This window comes from Meles meles, chromosome 7, assembly GCF_922984935.1.
Source record: "Meles meles chromosome 7, mMelMel3.1 paternal haplotype, whole genome shotgun sequence".
Lineage (NCBI taxonomy): Eukaryota > Metazoa > Chordata > Mammalia > Carnivora > Mustelidae > Meles > Meles meles.
The window spans coordinates 62,412,636-62,431,545 of NC_060072.1; the positions used below are offsets into that span (position 1 = coordinate 62,412,636).

The following is an 18,910-nucleotide window of genomic DNA, read 5'->3' on the forward strand; positions in this document are numbered from 1 at the left end:
TGCCTTTTGTGAGTCAGTGCTTGATGTCACTTGGTATATATCACTAAGATAGCCTTTTGAGCCATAGCATGATGCTTTTTTAGTTACTCGACTTAGCAACTGTATATAGGATCATCAGAGTGTAGATTACTGGGTTTCTCTTAGTAGGTGTGGGAGAATTTCACATTTATAATTGTTGGATCCTACATGTTGAGGGGTGGTGTACAGCCTTATGAGAAAGTTTTTAGCCTTTTAAAGATCTGTAGAAAAAATAGAGGTGCAGACTTTATCATGTAATCACTGCAGGTATATTTACTTAATTGATATCAAAGAGCTAGGCATGAAGTCTTGGTATTTCTATTAGTATAAATTTGCTGAAATGAACCTCCCCACCCCCATGTCATTCTTGAATGCATATTCATAAAATTACTTTATTGTAAGATTGGCTAATTTTAGGATTAATACTGTTTTGACCACAGAAAGGAGCCCTAATCCTTGAAGACATTAATTGCTGAACTACAAATGTTAAAGAATCAGAGAAATGGAGAAAATATGTTGAAATCACTTTTTACATACCAGTCACTGGTACATAGACTAAGCTTTCAGAATGAAAGTATGAATGAAACCTTGGAACCTATACGCAACTATATAACAGGAAATCTTGATCTGGTTTTGTGCTTAAAATAGAGTGGGTGTCGGTTGGGACTTTTTTTTTTGAATGGCCTCTTTGAAGGGAACTTTAAAAAAATAATTTTAACTGTTTTTAAACATACAGTTCAGTGGCATTAAGTACATTCATATTGTTGTACAACCATCGTCACTATCCATTTCCAGAATTTTTTCAGTATGTCAGAACTGAAATCTGTACCCATTTAACAATAACTCCCTAATCCTTTCTTTCCCCAGCAACTATTAACCACTATTCTACTTTCTGTCTTCATAACTTTGGCTGTTCTAGATATCTTATGTATGTGGAATACAGCTGATTTTCATGACATAATTTTATTTTTTTAGATTTCTTATTTCTCTTCTTTCTACCCCAAGTGTTAAACTGTCTTGATGGAATAGAAACAAATGAGGAAAAAATTGGTACCTCTAGAGGATTTTATGCTTCTAATTATTAAGATGAGTTTTATTGGAGCAGTCAGTTAGCAAGATCTAAATACTATATTAACCCTGTTCTTTTTCTCATCCCATTCTAATTGTCACCCTGGGAAAATAAAACCATCAAGTAACAGCTTAGAAACTTCTTTCCCTCCCTTTAAGCTTTTTATGTTGCCATGTCACATGACTGTAATAATATTTGGAGGCTGAAATTGGGTAGAGTTTAGCTTTTCCTGATCTTCTCATATATCAAAGGCAGTATATTCTATTTCAAAGTTAAACTAACCCTTTAAATAACAAACTATGAATGTAACTTTTATTTTTTTTTAAGATTATTAATTTGGTGGTGGAGGCACGGGGAGCAGGAGCGAGAGTCTCAGTTAGACTCTGCTGAGCACAGAACCCGACCAGGGCCTCAATCTCACAACCCTGAGATCACTACCTGGAGCCAAAACCGAGACTCGGATACCTAACTTACTAAGCCTCTCAAGCACCCCAAATGTACCTTTTCGTAAGAACACTTTAAATTGGGGGGGGGGGAGAACACTTAAAGTGTTTGTTCCTATTTAAAATACAAAAACAAAGAAGCAAAAGAAAACCCCTTTTATTGTTAGGTATAGTAGAATTGTGTTCTTGGGTCCATACTTCTATGCATGACTGGATTTCAAAGACTAGACTGAGCTATTTTACTAACCAGTATTCCTAATTCCAGTGTCCTTTTAATATCCACTGAAGTCTTGGTAGGTGGGAAACTTCATCTTGTAGGATTTCAGTGGTTCAGTAACATCCATTAGTGTTCTGTTCTTTCTGTTTTAACTGTTTCTCACTTTAAAACAGTTGCCAGAAAGAAATCTGTTTGTTTCTTGATGCAGGAGTTATTTTACATGTGTCATTTGATTAAGTTCATTTTTGTATATGTTCTTGGGTATTTGAGGGCAGAGGGCCCAAGGGAGATTTGGGGGGGAGGGATGATAATCAAAGACTTGAATAAGGTCAGTTACCTCTGTATGCTATGTAAAAATGACATTTGTAGACATGGTTAAATTGGAATGTTCCTAGGAAGTGAAATCTTTAGGAGGTCACTTTGAGTTTTGATTGCCTATCTGGTATCTTCTGAACAACAGCATGAAATTGGTCATATATTTTGTAATAAAGGAGGAATGCTTAATACTTATAATTTGAGTGTTCTATTAAATATTATTGCCTTCTGTTTTATTAAATATCTTTTAACGGAGAAAATTGAAAATGTTCATTTAGTGTAGCTAAAAATAATGGGATACAAAATTATAGCTGTCATTTTAGGTCTTGGAAGAGCAAACTGATTTGAGACAAAATAATTACATATAAAAATATCTTATTTCTCTTCTGTTTGTTCATACCTTATAAAAGATTAACCTGGGTTTTTTTCTCAGAAATATTAAAGTTTAAGGGATCCATGAAATCATCCAACTTTAGATGGTGTATCTTGTGCTTTATATAAAATCTTCTGTATCATCTTACTGCAAAAGGAATCTAATTCCTTGGTAAACCATCCCCTTTCCCCACCCCTGCATATAAATTATATTGCCTACTGGCTCTGATTCTAATTTACCTTACTACTAACTGAATTTTCCTTATGCATACTTAGATTCTGGCACATTTCATTGTATCCTTTTACAGTAGATTTTACATTTAAAGATTTTGTTGGATTCATTTGTACACTTCCAGGCGTGAAATGTTAGTGGCCAGATAGGATTAAGGGCATGTATCTTTATACTGTCACACAAGCTGTCAAAGATGTAAGCCATGAGTACAGTCAGAAAAATACTCTGGAACATTGGGTTAAAGAAAGTGATGAAAGTGAAGGAGATTTGCATTACCCTAGGTTCCCAGGTTTGTACCATTCTTTTTCATTTGGGGCATTTTGGAGGAGTTCCCTTAAGGTAAAATTGACCGATTCTGACAGTAAAGGAAGGTTTTCCACAGGACTTCTCAGCAGAAAGTCCAAACCTCCCTGTAACATTGAAATTTTAGACCTCTGTATCTTTTGAGTTAGGTCATTATAAATTTGAAGATTCTTTGGTAGTCCAGGAATATTCTTTTAATAACTGTGTGGTGTTTCTTTTCTTTTCTTTCTTTTTTATTTAAGATTGTCTGGCAGAAAAATTTGGTGGCTGTTATTTTGAGAAAGGACTGCCAGTGTCTAATACAAACCCAATTTTTCTGTTAAATAGTCCTTCTGAGAGAATATATAATATATAATCTTGCATTTTCATCGTATTTTAGAGTAGCAAATGTGTGCTCATAGTGTTGGATGAAAAAGGAAATAGAGGTTTAGATAAGTGTTCTTCTAACATTATATTGCTGCAAAGTGTGAAAGCTCTAAGAATTCAGGCCATTTACTTTTGTGCCGTTTCTATTTTCTGTTTTTTTAAAGATTTTATTTATATATTTAAGAGAGGGAGAGAGAGTGCACGGTGGGGTGGGGGGAGCAGAGGGAGAAGGAGAGAGAGAATCTCAAGCAGACTCCATGCTGAGCACAGAGCCCGACACCCACTCTGCATCCCCCCGCCCCCCCCCCCCCCCCCCCCCGGCTTGATCTCACCACCCTGAAATCATGACCTGAGCCAAAATCAAGAATCAGACGCTTAATCAGCTGAGCCACTCAGGCTCCCCTATTTCTGTTGCATCTAATAATAAACTTTATACAAGTCTATCATGAGAGACTATACTATGAACCTCTGTGCCTCAGCATTCTAATTAATATAGCTAGATCTTAATTCATTTTAAGATGGTATAGAGGAACCATGACAGTTTTTATTCTTGAATAATTTCTTTTACATTTGGATTGGATTCCTCTGGCGTTTGGTTGGTTTTACAATGAGAAAGTTTCTAAAAATGGGGTATGAAAACGTTTTTCAAATACTGTGCATCTAAAAACTCTCAAGTTTGAAGAAAGACCCTTTTGTCAGATTTTTGAACTCTTTTTTACCAAAGTGTCTTACTAACATAGATTAGGGAAAGAAATTCAGCTTTTCAACATTTTGTTTTTATGGATCCTTGGTTTGGAGTTCTGGTACCTTTTTAGTTGTTGTGCAACTTTAGTGCGTCCTCTTCCCCTACCTCCCCCCCCCCGGGAATTATTTTCCAAATGTTTCACCCCATTATAGCTAAACATAGTTAGCTTTGGTCTCTTTACACTTACTTCATTTCCTATAAAATTCATTAGGTTGAAGGTTATGGTTTTTCTTTGAACTTGAAGGTGTTGCTCTAACAATGTTACTAGACATTATTCCATCTAGAGTCTAGACCATACCTACTCATAGTGAAGGCTATTATCTAGTGGAAGTACAGTCTGCTATTGTCTCCATATTCATGTTTATTACTATGAGCAGAAATTAGAAGTCACATTGTTGCTCTCAAATATAGTGGTTGGCTAATGTTAGGTAGGGGCGGTGTTTGAGTATTTACCTTAGTTGTTTGAGAGTAACTCAGCACAGAGGTTATTTAAGAGTTAAGACAGCAGAATTCTTTACTGTTATAAAAATTACTGCATAAATGATGTTAATTTTGTTACCAGTTACTTGCTTTAAGGCTTTTTTCTTTATGTGGTATGACTTGTGAGAGAATTTTAAACCAACCTCAGATTCCTGTTTATTGCTTGAATTGAATATTTAAGACTTAGAATCTAGTAGTCTTGAGTCAGGAAATGGATAGATGGCCCTGGTCATCTGCATGTGATTATTAAACATTAATGAATGAATTTCCACAACATAATACATGTAGGTTTAAGAAATTTTTTCTTTTTTTCACATATATTTAAGAAGTAGCTTTTAATTGTGGCAACTTCAGGAATCATTTTATAAACATACACTAGGGTCAGGTATTTGAAGTATGAAGGAGGAAATGTTATGATTTCTGTATCTGTTCAACTGAAAGAAATTAGCCAGTCTCTACAGGAGTCAGGATATGTGATAACGGTCATGTCATAGAGCAAAAGCATATTGCTTTGTTAGACCTATCTGATATAAAAAGGTTTTGGTTTTCAGTAAAAATTCAGTTATTTTAGACTGTTGATTTTTTAGGCTTAAAAAAGAAGTTTAACTATTTGATGATTGTTTCTTCAGTTCTGTATGTAAATTTATTCTGTTCTACATGCAGTAAAGTCTTCAAAGTGTCACTCTTTATAATTGCTCTTACCTTAGAAAAGAGCAGAGCCTATTAATTATTCTTTGAAGGTTATGACTATAGTGGATTCATACTTTTACTGATGTTGGGGGACAGTTTTCAATGTTCATTTTGATGAAAATAAAATGTTAGTAAACAGATTATCTCATTAATAGGAAAATGATAAAGATTTGATTGTTAGCTGTTAGATTAATACTTTCCAAACCTAGTTACACTCAGTTATATGAATCCAAGATTATGAATCTATCAAGATAGAGCAGTTTATGCCCATTGCTTTGCAACTGGATTAATTTAACATTTTATATTAGATTTTGCTTCATAAGATAATTGGAAATAATTTTTAATGAATAGAGCTATGTAAAAATGAGTACTAGTATGGATGTAAGAATAAGGAATCGAGAGCAGAAAATTTTAACTTGGTAATTTAGTTACTCATTTTTTTGAAGTTCATCTTCAAAAATTAATATTTGATTATTTTGATTTATTTTTATTGTTTCTTTATACTCTTATATTTTCCTGATGTTTATAATTAATACGTGCTTATTCCCTCATGTAGTAAATATAAAAATAATGATGTGTAGTCCTGGTTCCTTAGGGATATATTGTTAATATTTTGTATATTTCCTTCTCAATGACACTTTGGAATTGGTTTGTCAGTCCCCATTGAAGGACTTGCACAGCAGCCTTATGGGGGAAAAAGGGTTAAAACCATGCCCCTCATACTGGAAGTTCAGAAGTTTAACTAAGCATTTTGATTGATTCGTACATTAATGGCTCTTTTTGTCAGTTAAAGACTTGCGACATGTTCATTTGAATTTACAAGGAATAAAACTGTTGAAATAAGTGATGAAAATTATTATGGCTCTTCTTTTAACAGGTATTTGTTTGCTTATGGAAAGGTTGTAAAGTATATAACACTCCGTCAACCAGTCAGAGTTGGTTACAGAGGCATATGCTGACGCACAGTGGAGACAAACCTTTCAAGGTAAGCATATGTGAGTTGTTTTAACTTTTAGTTAATGTATTTCTTTTTTTTTTTTTCTGGGTTTTGTTTTTTTTTTTAGTTAATGTATTTCTTAATAGGCATACTTTCGCCCTTCTTAAAATGTTTAAAAGAAACACTTGTGTAGACATTCCTGTGGATACATGGAATTTAAAAAATAGATGGAGATAAAAGTAATTTAATCCAATTCTTAAAATTTGGAGATCAAAAAAAAAAAGAAACTGAGTTTAGGGTCTTCAAAATACCTAATGAGCACACCAGTTTGAATACCTGTCTTTAAAATGATGGCTTTTAATACCTTGTGCTGTGTGTCTTCTCACTGCCGTACGTTTTAGTCTTTTCATTGATTATTATACAAAAAAGTGAAATTGTACAACATTGAAGGGTTTGATTGTTTTAACTCAGCTTTGAGGTCATTACTGAGCTTTTTTGTAAGTTACTGTGTCAAATAGATGTATTCTGAGAAATTGTATGAAGAGCTAGTGTCTATAAAAATCACTTTTCTATTTATCTTCATTAAAAGTTAAAATCTGGTTTTTTTATATCATAGAGGTAGAAGTTTGTGTTTAGAGAAGTTTAACAGTTGTTAAACTCATAATCTACTGGCATGTAACTGTTGTGTCAGAAACTTCCCTTGGGTTTCATTAGAGAAGGAGATAATTCTTGTGGAACTGCTTTTTAAAAATATTCCCCCTTTTTTGGAAAGACAGTCTTTAAGAAGTTAAAAAAAATAATAGCTTACATTGAGAAATATTGCCCCCTTTTTTCTTGTTCCATCTTCTCCAAGTATGTATCACTATTGACTAGTTTCTAGTGAATTCTTCTAGTATTTCTTTATGAAAGTATAAGCAGGTAAATATGTGGTTTCATTCTCCTTTCTTAAACATAATCCAGTAAACTCTATACTGTCTATGCCTTTTTTTAAATTTAAATTTAAATTTTTAAAAAAGATTTTATTTATTTATTTGATAGAGAGCACAGGTAGGCAGAGAGGCAGGCAGAGAGAGAGGGAAGCAGGCTCCCCGCTGAGCAGAGAGCTCAATGGGGGGCTCGATCCCAGGACCATGGGATCATGACCGGAGCCGAAAGCAGAGACTTTAACCCACTGAACCACCCAGGTGCCCCTGCTTTATTTTTTTAAATGAGCTTTTTATTTTATTTTAAAGATTTTATTTATTTATTTGTGAGAGAGAGGAAGTAGAGGGAAAGGGAGAAGCAGACTCCCCGCTGAGCAGGGACCCAGATGCAGGGCTCAATCCCAGGACCTCAGGATCATGACCTGAGCCAAAGGCAGATGCATATCTGAGCCACCAAGGTGCCCCTGAGCTTTTCACTTTAAAGCAGTTCTAGATTTACAGTAATATTACAAAGATGACAGAGCTCCCTTGTACCCTATACCAAGTTTCTCCACTGTTAATATCTTTGTTGCATATATGTGTACCTTGTTTTTTTTTTAACTTATTTTATGCTAGAGAGTTTTCTGTATTCATAGAGAATGTTTTTTCAGTTTATTTAACCAAACTTGTATAGATGCTTGGGTTATTTCTAGTCTTTGGCTATTTTAAATAGTGTTGCAGTGATAAATCTTTGACCATAATGCCATATCATTGTTAGAGCATCTGCCTTCTCAGTAGCCTTTGCTAAGAAGGTGTTGTCAAACTTCTGGAATTTTGCCTAATACATGAGAAATTTCATCCTAATGGTAGTTTATTTGCTTTTCTTTCATTATGAGGAAGTTTGGGGATCTTACGTTTAACAATTTGGGTTTCTTTTTCTTTTAAATCTCATTTATTTTTAAAATTTCTCTCTTTCTCTTTGTTTATTTATTTATATTGGGCAAGCTGTGTGCCCATTGTGGGCCTTGAACTCATGATACTGAGATCAAGATTTGCATGCTCTACTGATTGAGCCAGCTAGGCACCCCTCTTTATTCTTTTTTAAATAAATGGTCTCACTGAGCTTTGTGTTGGCATGCGGATCTTACTGTAACTTTAACACCCTAGTCTTTCCTTTGGTCATACTTTAGATCCTTGCTCTGGTAGGTACTAGAAGTGTATGATCTGGGACAGTTTTATTCTTATTTTTATTTTTATTTATTTATTTATTTATTTTTAAGATTTATTTATTTATTTGACGGGCAGAGATCACAAGTAGGCAGAGAGGCAGGCAGAGAGAGAGGAGGAAGCACTGGGACAGTTTTTTAAACTTCTCATCTAAGATGTAGCTGGTGAGAATTGTTACCTCATAGTGCTGTACAGTATGTATCCAGTAAATGTAAGAGCTTATTGTTGTGAAAGTAAGAATCATTTCCTTTCTCATTGTGTGTATTTTCATACATTTTTCTTTAGGGCAGCAATCCTGGTTGATTATGATGTGCAAATTCATTTCAAAGCCTCTCAGATGCATTTTTCTCCCAATCCTCTTTTTAGAAACTGTGGGTCTTTGCCGTTGGAGAAGGGGAAACATTGTCTTTAAAAGACAAAAGTTAAGGGAATGATTGAGTGAGGTGTTGTTCTATAAGTCATAGGAATCATTTTATTTATTCATTGATTTGTTTAAAAAAAAAAGATTTTATTATTTGTCAGAGAATGTGCAAAAGCAGGGGGAGCAGCAAGTAGAGGGAGAAGCAGGCTCCCCACGGAGCAAGGAGCCCAGTGTGGGACTCCATCCCAGGACCCTGGGATCATGATCTGAGCTGAAGGCAGACACTTAACCAACTAAGCCACCCAGGTGCCCCTCGTAATGGGATCTTTGGAAGAATAGTTTTTAATTTCAGTGAAATCTAATTTACCAACTTTTTTTAAAAAAAATAGTTCTCTTTGTATTCTGTTTAAGAAATTTTTGCCTGCCCTTAGTAAATGAAGATGAGGAGGGTTGGGCACCTGGGTGGCTCAGTTGGTTAAGTGTCTGCCTTCAGCTCAGATCATGATCCCAGGGTCTTGGGATTGAGTCCCATATCTGGCTTCCTGCTTAGTAGGGAGCCTGCTTCTCCCTGTCCCTCTGCCCCTCCCCCTGCTTGTACTTTATCTCTCTCACTTTCTCTTTCAAATAAGTAAAATCTTAAATAAAAGATGAGGGTCTTACAGAAAAGCTAGGAGTTTTGTCTTATGGTTGTAGAGAAACCATTTCTAGGCTTACATTTAAATACAATTTATGTACTATAAGGTTTACCAAGTGTACAATTCAGTAGTTTTTTAGTGTATTCATAGTGTCCTGCAACTGTCACCACTATTTACTTACAGAATTAGTGCTTTTGAGAGAAAAAAAAGGCATAAAAGAAATGAGTGGATGATTTAGGGAGTAGCATTTCTTTTTTCTTTAAAGATTTACTTATTTGAGAGAGAGCAATAGTGTGTGGAGAGGAGGGGCAGAGGAGAGAAGAGAGAAAGAATCTCAAGCAGTCTCCCCACTGAACAAGGAATACTCTCCAGGGAGATCATGACCGGAGCCAAAATCAATATAAGTATTGGTGATTTTGATAAATATTGCCTGACCTAAGCAGAAGTTAAGATTCAGAGGCTTAACCGACTAAGTCACCCAGGTGCCCTTAATTAGTCTTTTCTTTTCTTTCTTCTTCTTCTTCTTTTTTTTTTTTTTAAGATTTTATTTATTCATTTCACAGAGGGCGACAGTGAGAGAGGGAACACAAGCAGGGGAAGTGGGAGAGGGAGTAGCAGGCTCTCTCTCCACTGAGCAGGGAGCCTGAGGCAGGGCTCTATCCCAGGACCCTGAGATCATGACCTGACCCGAAGACAGACACTTAACTATTGAGCCACCCAGGTGTCCCTAATGAGTGCTTTCTTGATGGGTTTTTTTGGGTCCAGTTATCCCAGTATAAAGAATAATGTAATCAATGAACATATTTTTATAAACTGCTTTTGGGAGCTAATGGAAATTCCTAGAAGCTATTTCACTAGTTCAAAGAGTAGATGTACAGGCTTGCTTTTGATAGGTATTATTAAATCCCTCTCCAGAAAACCTGGTCCAACTAGCAATATATATAATACAGTGCTGTTTCTCCAGTCTTCCTGAAGCTTGGCAATAATTACTGACTCTAATAATTGGCATTGTTTTATCTTTGCCCATTTGCCAAGCACATTTTTTTTTCCCTTTTTATTAATTTTTTCAGCGTAACAGTATTCATTCTTTTTGCACAACACCCAGTGCTCCATGCAAAACGTGCCCTCCCCATCACCCACCACCTGTTCCCCCAACCTCCCACCCCTGACCCTTCAAAACCCTCAGGCCAAGCACATTTTTTTGATGACTAGCAAGATTTGAATATCTTTTTACATGTTCTGGCTATTGGTATTTTTTTCTCTAAATTAATTATTTGGTTGATTTGCCCTTCTTCTATTGGATTTTTTTTTTCTTCCTGAATTATGTAAACCTTAATATTAAGGGTACACATTTCCTGCATGTAGTAGATATTTTGTCTGGCTTGTCATTTCTCATAAACTTTCGTTTATTCTGCCATCAAGGAGTTTCTGTGTAGCAATATTACCATATATTTCTACATATATACATGTGGACATGTGTAGTGTAAACACAATGTAAATATATATTTATATATTTGCATTACTCTTTTTCCTGTATTTTTGTATTCTTAAAATATTTTATTTATTTATTTATTTAGAGAGTACGAGCAGGAGGAGGGGCACAGGGAGAGGGAGAGAGAGAATCCCAAGCAGTGCATGGAGTTTGTTTTGGGGCTCGATCTCATGACCCCGGAATCATGACCTGAGCCGAAATCAAGTCAGATGCTAACTGACTGAACCCCTCAGGCACCCCGATTTTGTTATTTTTAGAGTGGAAATCTTGTTAACATGCTCATCTTTATTAAGTAGAATAAACATCATTTCCCTGCTGTGATAGGAGTTAAATATTTCCCCCATTTTAACGGGTTTTTCTTGACTTTTTATGGTGTTATTTGAAAGGCAGAATTTTAAAATTTAATTTTGAAATAATTTCAACTTCCAAAGATGGAAAACTCTCATATATTTTCTGTGTCACACAGAAATGTATAATTCCATATACCCTAAACCCAATTCACTGATTATCATTTTGCTACATTTGCATTTGCTTGGATCCATCCATCGTTTGTCTCTCCTGTCTTCCTTCCTACCTCAATCTCTCCCTCTTTTTCCTTCCCTACCTATCTACCTACACGCACACTCACACACACACAGACACGCACACGCACACGCACACGCACACCCATTTTTTGGAAAACATTGGAGAGGAACAGAATCCCTAAGTACTTCAGTGTGAAATTCCGAAGAACAAGGATATTCATTTACATAACCTTAGCATCATTATCAAGACCCAGAAATTTAACACTGATGCTATTAGCTATTGAAGTTGCATTAAGTCCCAGTAATGTCCTTTTGTAGTAGTAGTTTTTCCTCTGCTTAGAATCCAGTTGAGGATCATGCATTGCATTTAGTTTTCATGACTCCTTTAATCTTAAATTTTCCTCAACCTTTTTTTTTTTTAAATCTTTTATGTCACTGATAGTTTTGAAGAATATAAACCTTTTTTTTTTAAATTTTGTATATTCCCCATTTTGGGTTTGTTCAGTGTTTTTGTAATGATCACATTCAGTTTATGCATTTTTAGAGAAAATAGAACAAAATTCTCACTGTATCACTTCAAGGAATACCTGATGAGAATTTGTTCCATCATAGATGATGTTAACCTAGATCACTTGATGAAGGTGGAATTTGTTTTCATGTGTATCATATGAAAATAATTGATCATATTAGCTCATTATGAAATTTTAGATTTGTAAAATCAGTATACTTCTAAAATGTAAATGTAGCTTCTTTGCCAAGTGTTTTTGTTTTATCTTTGATAAAGTGCAAAGATTATTCCTAGATAACATTTCCTCATCCCTATGTTTATTTTGTCAGGTATATATACCTCTGCCTTATATATACATTTAGGGTTTGTGGGAAGGGGAGTTGCTGCTGCCATTTTGTTAAATGTAGTGAAACATTTTAATTGTGAAGGGTTTGGAAAACATTACATGTTTTGGGATGCCTGGCTGGCTCAGTTGGTAGAAGGGGTAGGATTCTTGATCTTGGGGTTGTAAATTGGAGCTTCACATTGGGTGTAGAGATTATTTAAAGTCTTTAAGACAGAAAAAATTACATGTGTTTACAGTAGTAGGGCATGAGAATATTTTAAACTATTTCTTGGTCTTTTTTTTTTCCCTTTTCAGTTTCATTCTTGTTAGTTATCTGGTGTTGAGCTTTGATAGCTAAGTGCCTTTAACCCTACCATGCTTAGGAATACATATGTTCTTAACTGAGGAAAAGAAAAAGTAGTTATATACAATGTGTTTGGTGATTGTTTTGATTTCCTTACTTTATTGCTAATGAGACATTGGTTTGTCTTGGTAGATTTGTATATGTTAGAAATTACACAGTTGTGCTTTTTAGTAGGTAAGCTTATTAATATGTACTTTTACTTTGCACACACATTTCTCCCCTACTCCAGTATTTCTCTTTACTTTGAACATAGTACAGTCATCTACTTGTCTTGGGTTAATTTATTCATTGTAACTTTTCCTAAGCAGTTAGTCTGTAGCTCAGCGTGATTGATTCCGTTCATGATACTGACATATTTGAATAACTTCTCATTGTGTTGGAGTAGTGTTTGAAAAACTCAGACTTTCAAGATTGATACATTAAATAGCCTATCTTTTTAGGTGTTTTTGGAATCAAGATCCTGGCCTAACAGTGGGTTAGGCTGCTGCCTTTGGCTCGGGTCATGATCTCGGGGTCCTGGGATCGAGTCCCGTATCGGGCTCTCTGCTCAGCGGCGAGCCTGCTTCCCTCTCTCTCTCTCTGCCTGCCTCTCTGTCTACTTGTGATCTCTCTCTGTCAAATAAATAAATAAAATCTTAAAAAAAAAAAAGATTTTATCAAACTAGATTTAAACTATGATATCCTTATAGTTGTACAAACAGGCTAATTCTGGTGATTTGTTATATAGTGAATGATACTGTTATTGCATCATTCACTGTGATGGATGATGAAATAATTTCCTTCTCTTATTCCTTTATGACCTGTTTTGTAGTAGTAGTTGATGCTGGTAATTTTATTTATTTATTTTTTTGTTTGTTTATTATAGGTGCCCGCCAGCTCCGATGCTGATTATTTTTAAGTCATTTGCTTTTCCCCACCCCCTGCCCAACTTTTTGGGCTAAATTGACAAATAAAATCTTTTGATTTTCAACAGACCTTCTGTGTAGTAACACAAAGCTTTAAATACCCTGTGGTGCTATTGTTCTTTAATTTGTCTTTGACATTTTGTATGCTTGTGTGTCTGTGTGTTTGAAGCTCTCCTGTTCCCTAGCCTTGGCAGCCAGTGTTTAGGACGTTCCTGATGACCAAACATGGTAATATTTCTCTATAAATAAGAATAATAACTGCAGTGATCATCATGATTCTAAAAGACAAAAAATGATTCCCTTTCTTCCCCCAAAAGAAAAACAAATTGGTCACCATTGGAGGCTAATAAATACTACCCTGTCTTCTGTGAAGCTGATGTTTTCTGTTCTGTTTCAGTAGTAGCGCCTTCTAGATTTTCATATTACTTATGGGACCATCGGAATAAGACAGTACTAGCAAAGATAGTCTCAGTATTACTACAGTCGAATACATTCGGGGAAAAAAACCCCAACAAAACAGCGATTCCATGTTTCACATTTTAGAACAGCTACTTGACCACAACCATAGCCAACATACATAGAGTATTTCAGTGGATTTGGGGGATAGATCATTAAAACATTTGGTGTCCAACAACCAGATTTTCCCTCTGCTGTTGAAATCAGAACCTCGGAGTGGTGGCTTGAATTCAGGGGTCATTGTATGTATTGGTGAAAACATGAATATTGGAACATTAAAATCACACTCCACCATCATGAGATCCTCATGTTGAGAGGAATGAAAGGCCATTTGAGGCAATAGCTTTAATGTCTGTACCTTGTTCTCTATGATTTATACCTAATGAGTGGAATATTCATTAAATGGTGCTTAAAATTATTTTCTCTTCTAGGGGAAAAGAAATCGTATTTAAGTGAAATGTGTGTAATTCTGTTCTTTTTTGTTTTTTAAATAAGATTTTATTTATTTATTTGATAGAGATCACAAGTAGTCAGAGAGGCAGGCAGAGAGAGCGTGGAAGCAGGCTTCCTGCTGAGCAGAGAGCCCGATGCAGGGCTCCATCCCAGGACCCTGAGATCATGACCTGAGCCGAAGGCAGAGGCTTAACCCACTGAGCCACCCAGTCGCCCCTGTTCTTTTTTTTTTTTTCACTTTTTAAAAATTTCTTTTCAATGTAATAGTATTCATTGTTTTTGCGCCACACCCAGTGCTCCATGCAGTATGTGCCCTCCCTATTACCCACCACCTGGTTCCCCAACCTCCCACCCCCTGCCCCTTTAAAACCCTCTGGTTGTTTTTCAGAGTCCATAGTCTCTCATGGTTCATCTCCTCTTCCAATTTCCCTCAACTCCCTTCTCCTCTCCATCTCCCCATGTCCTCCATGTTCTTTGTTATGCTACACAAATAAGTGAAACCATATAATACTTGACTCTCTCTGCTTGACTTATTTCACTCAGCATAATCTCTTCCAGTCCCGTCCATGTTGCTACAAAAGTTGGGTATTCATCCTTTCTGATGGAGGTATAATACTCCATCGTGTATATGGAGCACATCTTCCTTATCCATTCATCCGTTGAAGGGCATCTTGGTTCTTTCCACAGTTTGGTGACCGTGGCCATTGCTGCTATAAACATTGGGGTACAGATGGCTCTTTTCATTACATCTGTATCTTTGGGGTAAATACCCAGTAGTGTAATTGCAGGGTCATAGGGAAGCTCTATTTTTAATTTCTTGAGGAATCTCCACACTGTTCTCCAAAGTGGCTGCACCAACTTGCATTCCCACCAACAGTATAAGAGGGTTCCCCTTTCTCCACATCCTCTCCAACACACATTGTTTCCTGTCTTGCTAATTTTGGCCATTCTAACTGGTGTGAGGTGATATCTCAATGTGGTTTTAATTTGAATCTCCCTGATGGCTAGTGATGATGAGCATATTTTCATGTGTCTGATAGCCATTTGTATGTCTTCGTTGGAGAAGTGTCTGTTCATATCTTCTGCCCATTTTTTGATATACTTATCTGTTTTGTGTGTGTTGAGTTTGAGGAGTTCTTTATAGATCCTGGATATCAACCTTTTGTCTGTACTGTCATTTGCAAATATCTTCTCCCATTCCGTGCGTTGCCTTTTTGTTTTGTTGACTGTTTCCTTTGCTGTGCAGAAGCTTTTGATCTTGATGAAGTCCCAAAAGTTCATTTTCGCTTTTGTTTCCTTTGCCTTTGGAGACATATCTTGAAAGAAGTTGCTGTGGCTGATATCGAAGAGGTTACTGCCTATGTTCTCCTCTAGGATTCTGATGAATTCTTGTCTCACGTTGAGGTCTTTCATCCATTTCGAGTTTATCTTTGTGTACAGTGTAAGAGAATGGTCGAGTTTCATTCTTCTACTTATAGCTGTCCAGTTTTCCCAGCACCATTTATTGAAGAGACTGTCTTTTTTCCACTGTATATTTTTTCCTGTTTTGTCGAAGATTATTTGACCATAGAGTTGATGGTCCATATCTGGGCTCTCTACTCTGTTCCACTGGTCTATGTGTCTGTTTTTATGCCAGTACCATGCTGTCTTGGTGATCACAGCTTTGTAGTAAAGCTTGAAATCAGGTAACGTGATGCCGCCAGTTTTGTTTTTGTTTTTCAACATTTCCTTAGCAATTCGGGGTCTCTTCTGATTCCATACAAATTTTAGGATTATTTGTTCCAGCTCTTTGTAAAATACCAGCTCTTTGTAAAATACCAGTGGAATTTTGATCGGAATGGCATTAAAAGTATAGATTGTTCTAGGCAGTATAGACATTTTAACAATGTTTATTCTTCTGATCCAAGAACATGGAATGGTCTTCCATCTTTTCGTGTCTTCTTCAATTTCTTTCATGAGTGTTCTGTAATTCCTCGAGTACAGATCCTTTACCTCTTTGGTTAGGTTTATTCCCAGGTATCTTAGGGTTCTTGGTGCTATAGTAAATGGAAATTCTCATTGTACTTTGTGTTTTCTTTTTAAATTTATGATTCTTGATGGATGCTTAAAATCAAGTTAAAACTGTTTTCTATTAGAATTCTCAATATTAATTTCCAGAACATTGAAGCATCACTGATTAAAATACACTTGTGATATTTACTCAGTTCTAGATGCTATCGGGGCTATTCGTTGAACTATTGAAGGATTCTGGGATAAATGAATCTGCTAGCCTACTGGGACTCTTACAATTAAGGGTATTCTGGGTGGAGTTATGTTACAGAGTCCTTATGAATTTAAAACTGAGGCTTGGATCTGAACTGCCACCTCTGCCTTAATTGTGGTTAAATAGCTAGTCTAAAGTTTGAAATAGGGAGTTTTTGTTTGAATAACTAATATGCAACTGGCAATTTCAGGGCAAAGAGTGTCTTATTTTGTTCTATTTCTTTTTTTTTTTTTTTTAAAGATTTTATTTATTTATTTGACAGAGAGAGGTCATAATAGACAGAGAGGCAGGCAGAGAGAGAGAGAGGGAAGCAGGCTCCCTGCTGAGCAGAGAGCCCGATGCGGAACTCGATCCCAGGACCCCGAGATCATGACCTGAGCCGAAGGCAGCGGCTTAACCCACTGAGCCACCCAGGCGCCCTTTTGTTCTATTTCTTAAATCATCTGGTACAAGGGCCCAAAGGACAATATATGTTTTTTAAATAGGTGTTAGGAAATACGGGGAATACCTTCTAAAATTGAAAAGTAAGAATAATAAATACTATATGGCTTTATTCTGTGGCAGTATTGTATAATAGAAATATGTGTCAACCAAATAGTTCATTTAAAATTTTCTAGTGCTTTACTAAAATAATTGAAATAGATGAAAATAATTTAAATAGTATGTTTGACTTAACCCATTATATTATTATTATTATTATTTTTTTTAAAGATTTTATTTATTTATTTGACAGAGAGAGATCACAAGCAGATGGAGAGGCAGGCAGAGAGAGAGAGGGAAGCAGGCTCGCTGCCGAGCAGAGAGCCCGACATGGGACTCGATCCCATGACCCTGAGATCATGACCCGAGCCGAAGGCAGCAGCTCAACCCACTGAGCCACCCAGGCGCCCCTATATTATTATTTTTAACATCTTAGCAGTTTACAAAGTTAATGAAATTTTTTTTACTTTTTTGGGTACTGAATCTTCAAAATTCAGTGTGTATTTTATTATTTTATATTTTTAAAATATTTTATTTGTTTATTTTGAAAGAGAATGTGCACAAGTGAGGGGGAGGGGCAAAGGAAGAGGAAGAAGCAGACTCCCCCACAGAGCAGGGAGTTGATCTCAGGGCCCCAGGATCATGACTTGAGCCAAAGGAGGACGCTTAACTGACAAGCCACCCAGGTGCCCCCAGTGTGTATTTGATACTTAAAATTCTTTACAATTTGGAATAGCCACATTTCAAGTGCTCAACAAGTATATGTGTCCAATGCCTAAAATGTATTGAACAGTGTAAAGCTAACCCATTAGAGTGATTTTACTTAAGTATTCTCCATTCAGATGGTAAACACTTCATCTTTATTTAGATTTCATTGCAATTGGAGAGGTAGATTCACTTACCAAGCTGTTTCTGATACACTTAAAAGTTTTTCAGTAGTGAAATTGAGGAACAGGTTTCAATTGAAAATTAAAAAGGAAGGGCTGGTCTTACTGTGGTAGTAAAAAAACATTTCTTTAAAGAAAATTAAATGGTTATTAAGGAAATAAAAATAAAAACTGCAATGACTTACTACTACTTCATACTCAGTAGGATGATTTTAATAAAATAAATTGAAAATAACAAGTGTTGGCAAGGATGTGGAGCTAGCTGGATGGTTATATAACATTGTGAATGCACTAAAGACCACTTTATGAATTTCACCTCAATTAATAAAATTTAAATAAAATTAAAGTTTTGTTTCTTGGTTACTGTAGTCTTAAAGTGTTAAGTGGCAGCATTTGGCTAATGGTTTTTGTAGTGGATAGTGTTCTATTGGTAGTCTATAGGAGATGGAAATTTTAAAAGTACTGTTTTTTTCTTGGAACTCAAAATATACATAGTAAATTTTTAAATTCTGAGAATTCAGTAACCATTAGGTGCTAAACTTCTCATTTCAAAATCTGTGGCTGAACATTCTTGATGCAGGCTCTCTGAGGACCACACTATTGATAGGTCATTGTAAGAATTAAATGAAATACCGATTTTAAAGCACTGGACATGGCTGGTTGCTCCTTTTCGGGGTTCCCATAGCTTTCTGTCCCTTACCCCTGAATGTAGTTTTTTGAAGTTGTCATTTCATATGTCTACTGACCAGATGAAAGCTCTTTAAGAGTGGGAACTTAAGTGTAAATTATCCTTATACTTGCAGCATCTTACAGAACACATAGAATAGATGAATGAACTAAAACCCTGACTCATTCTGCCTCTTAGTGTGCCCCTTAGAGTGGGCAAAGATTTTTATTAGTAATGCTGAGTACCATTAGAGCCCATAAAATGTCTCTTCTCT

At 35.9% G+C, this 18,910-nt stretch overlaps 1 protein-coding gene across 1 annotated transcript in view; it reads left to right on the plus strand.

Annotated features, from left to right (window-relative positions):
• AEBP2 (AE binding protein 2) overlaps nucleotides 1-18,910 on the plus strand; it is a 62,873-nt gene that overhangs the window by 23,587 nt on the left and 20,376 nt on the right. The window contains exon 3 of the mRNA XM_046013357.1: nucleotides 6,128-6,235. Coding sequence (XP_045869313.1) covers nucleotides 6,128-6,235 — 108 coding nt within the window. The remainder of the gene's footprint in view (nucleotides 1-6,127; nucleotides 6,236-18,910) is intronic.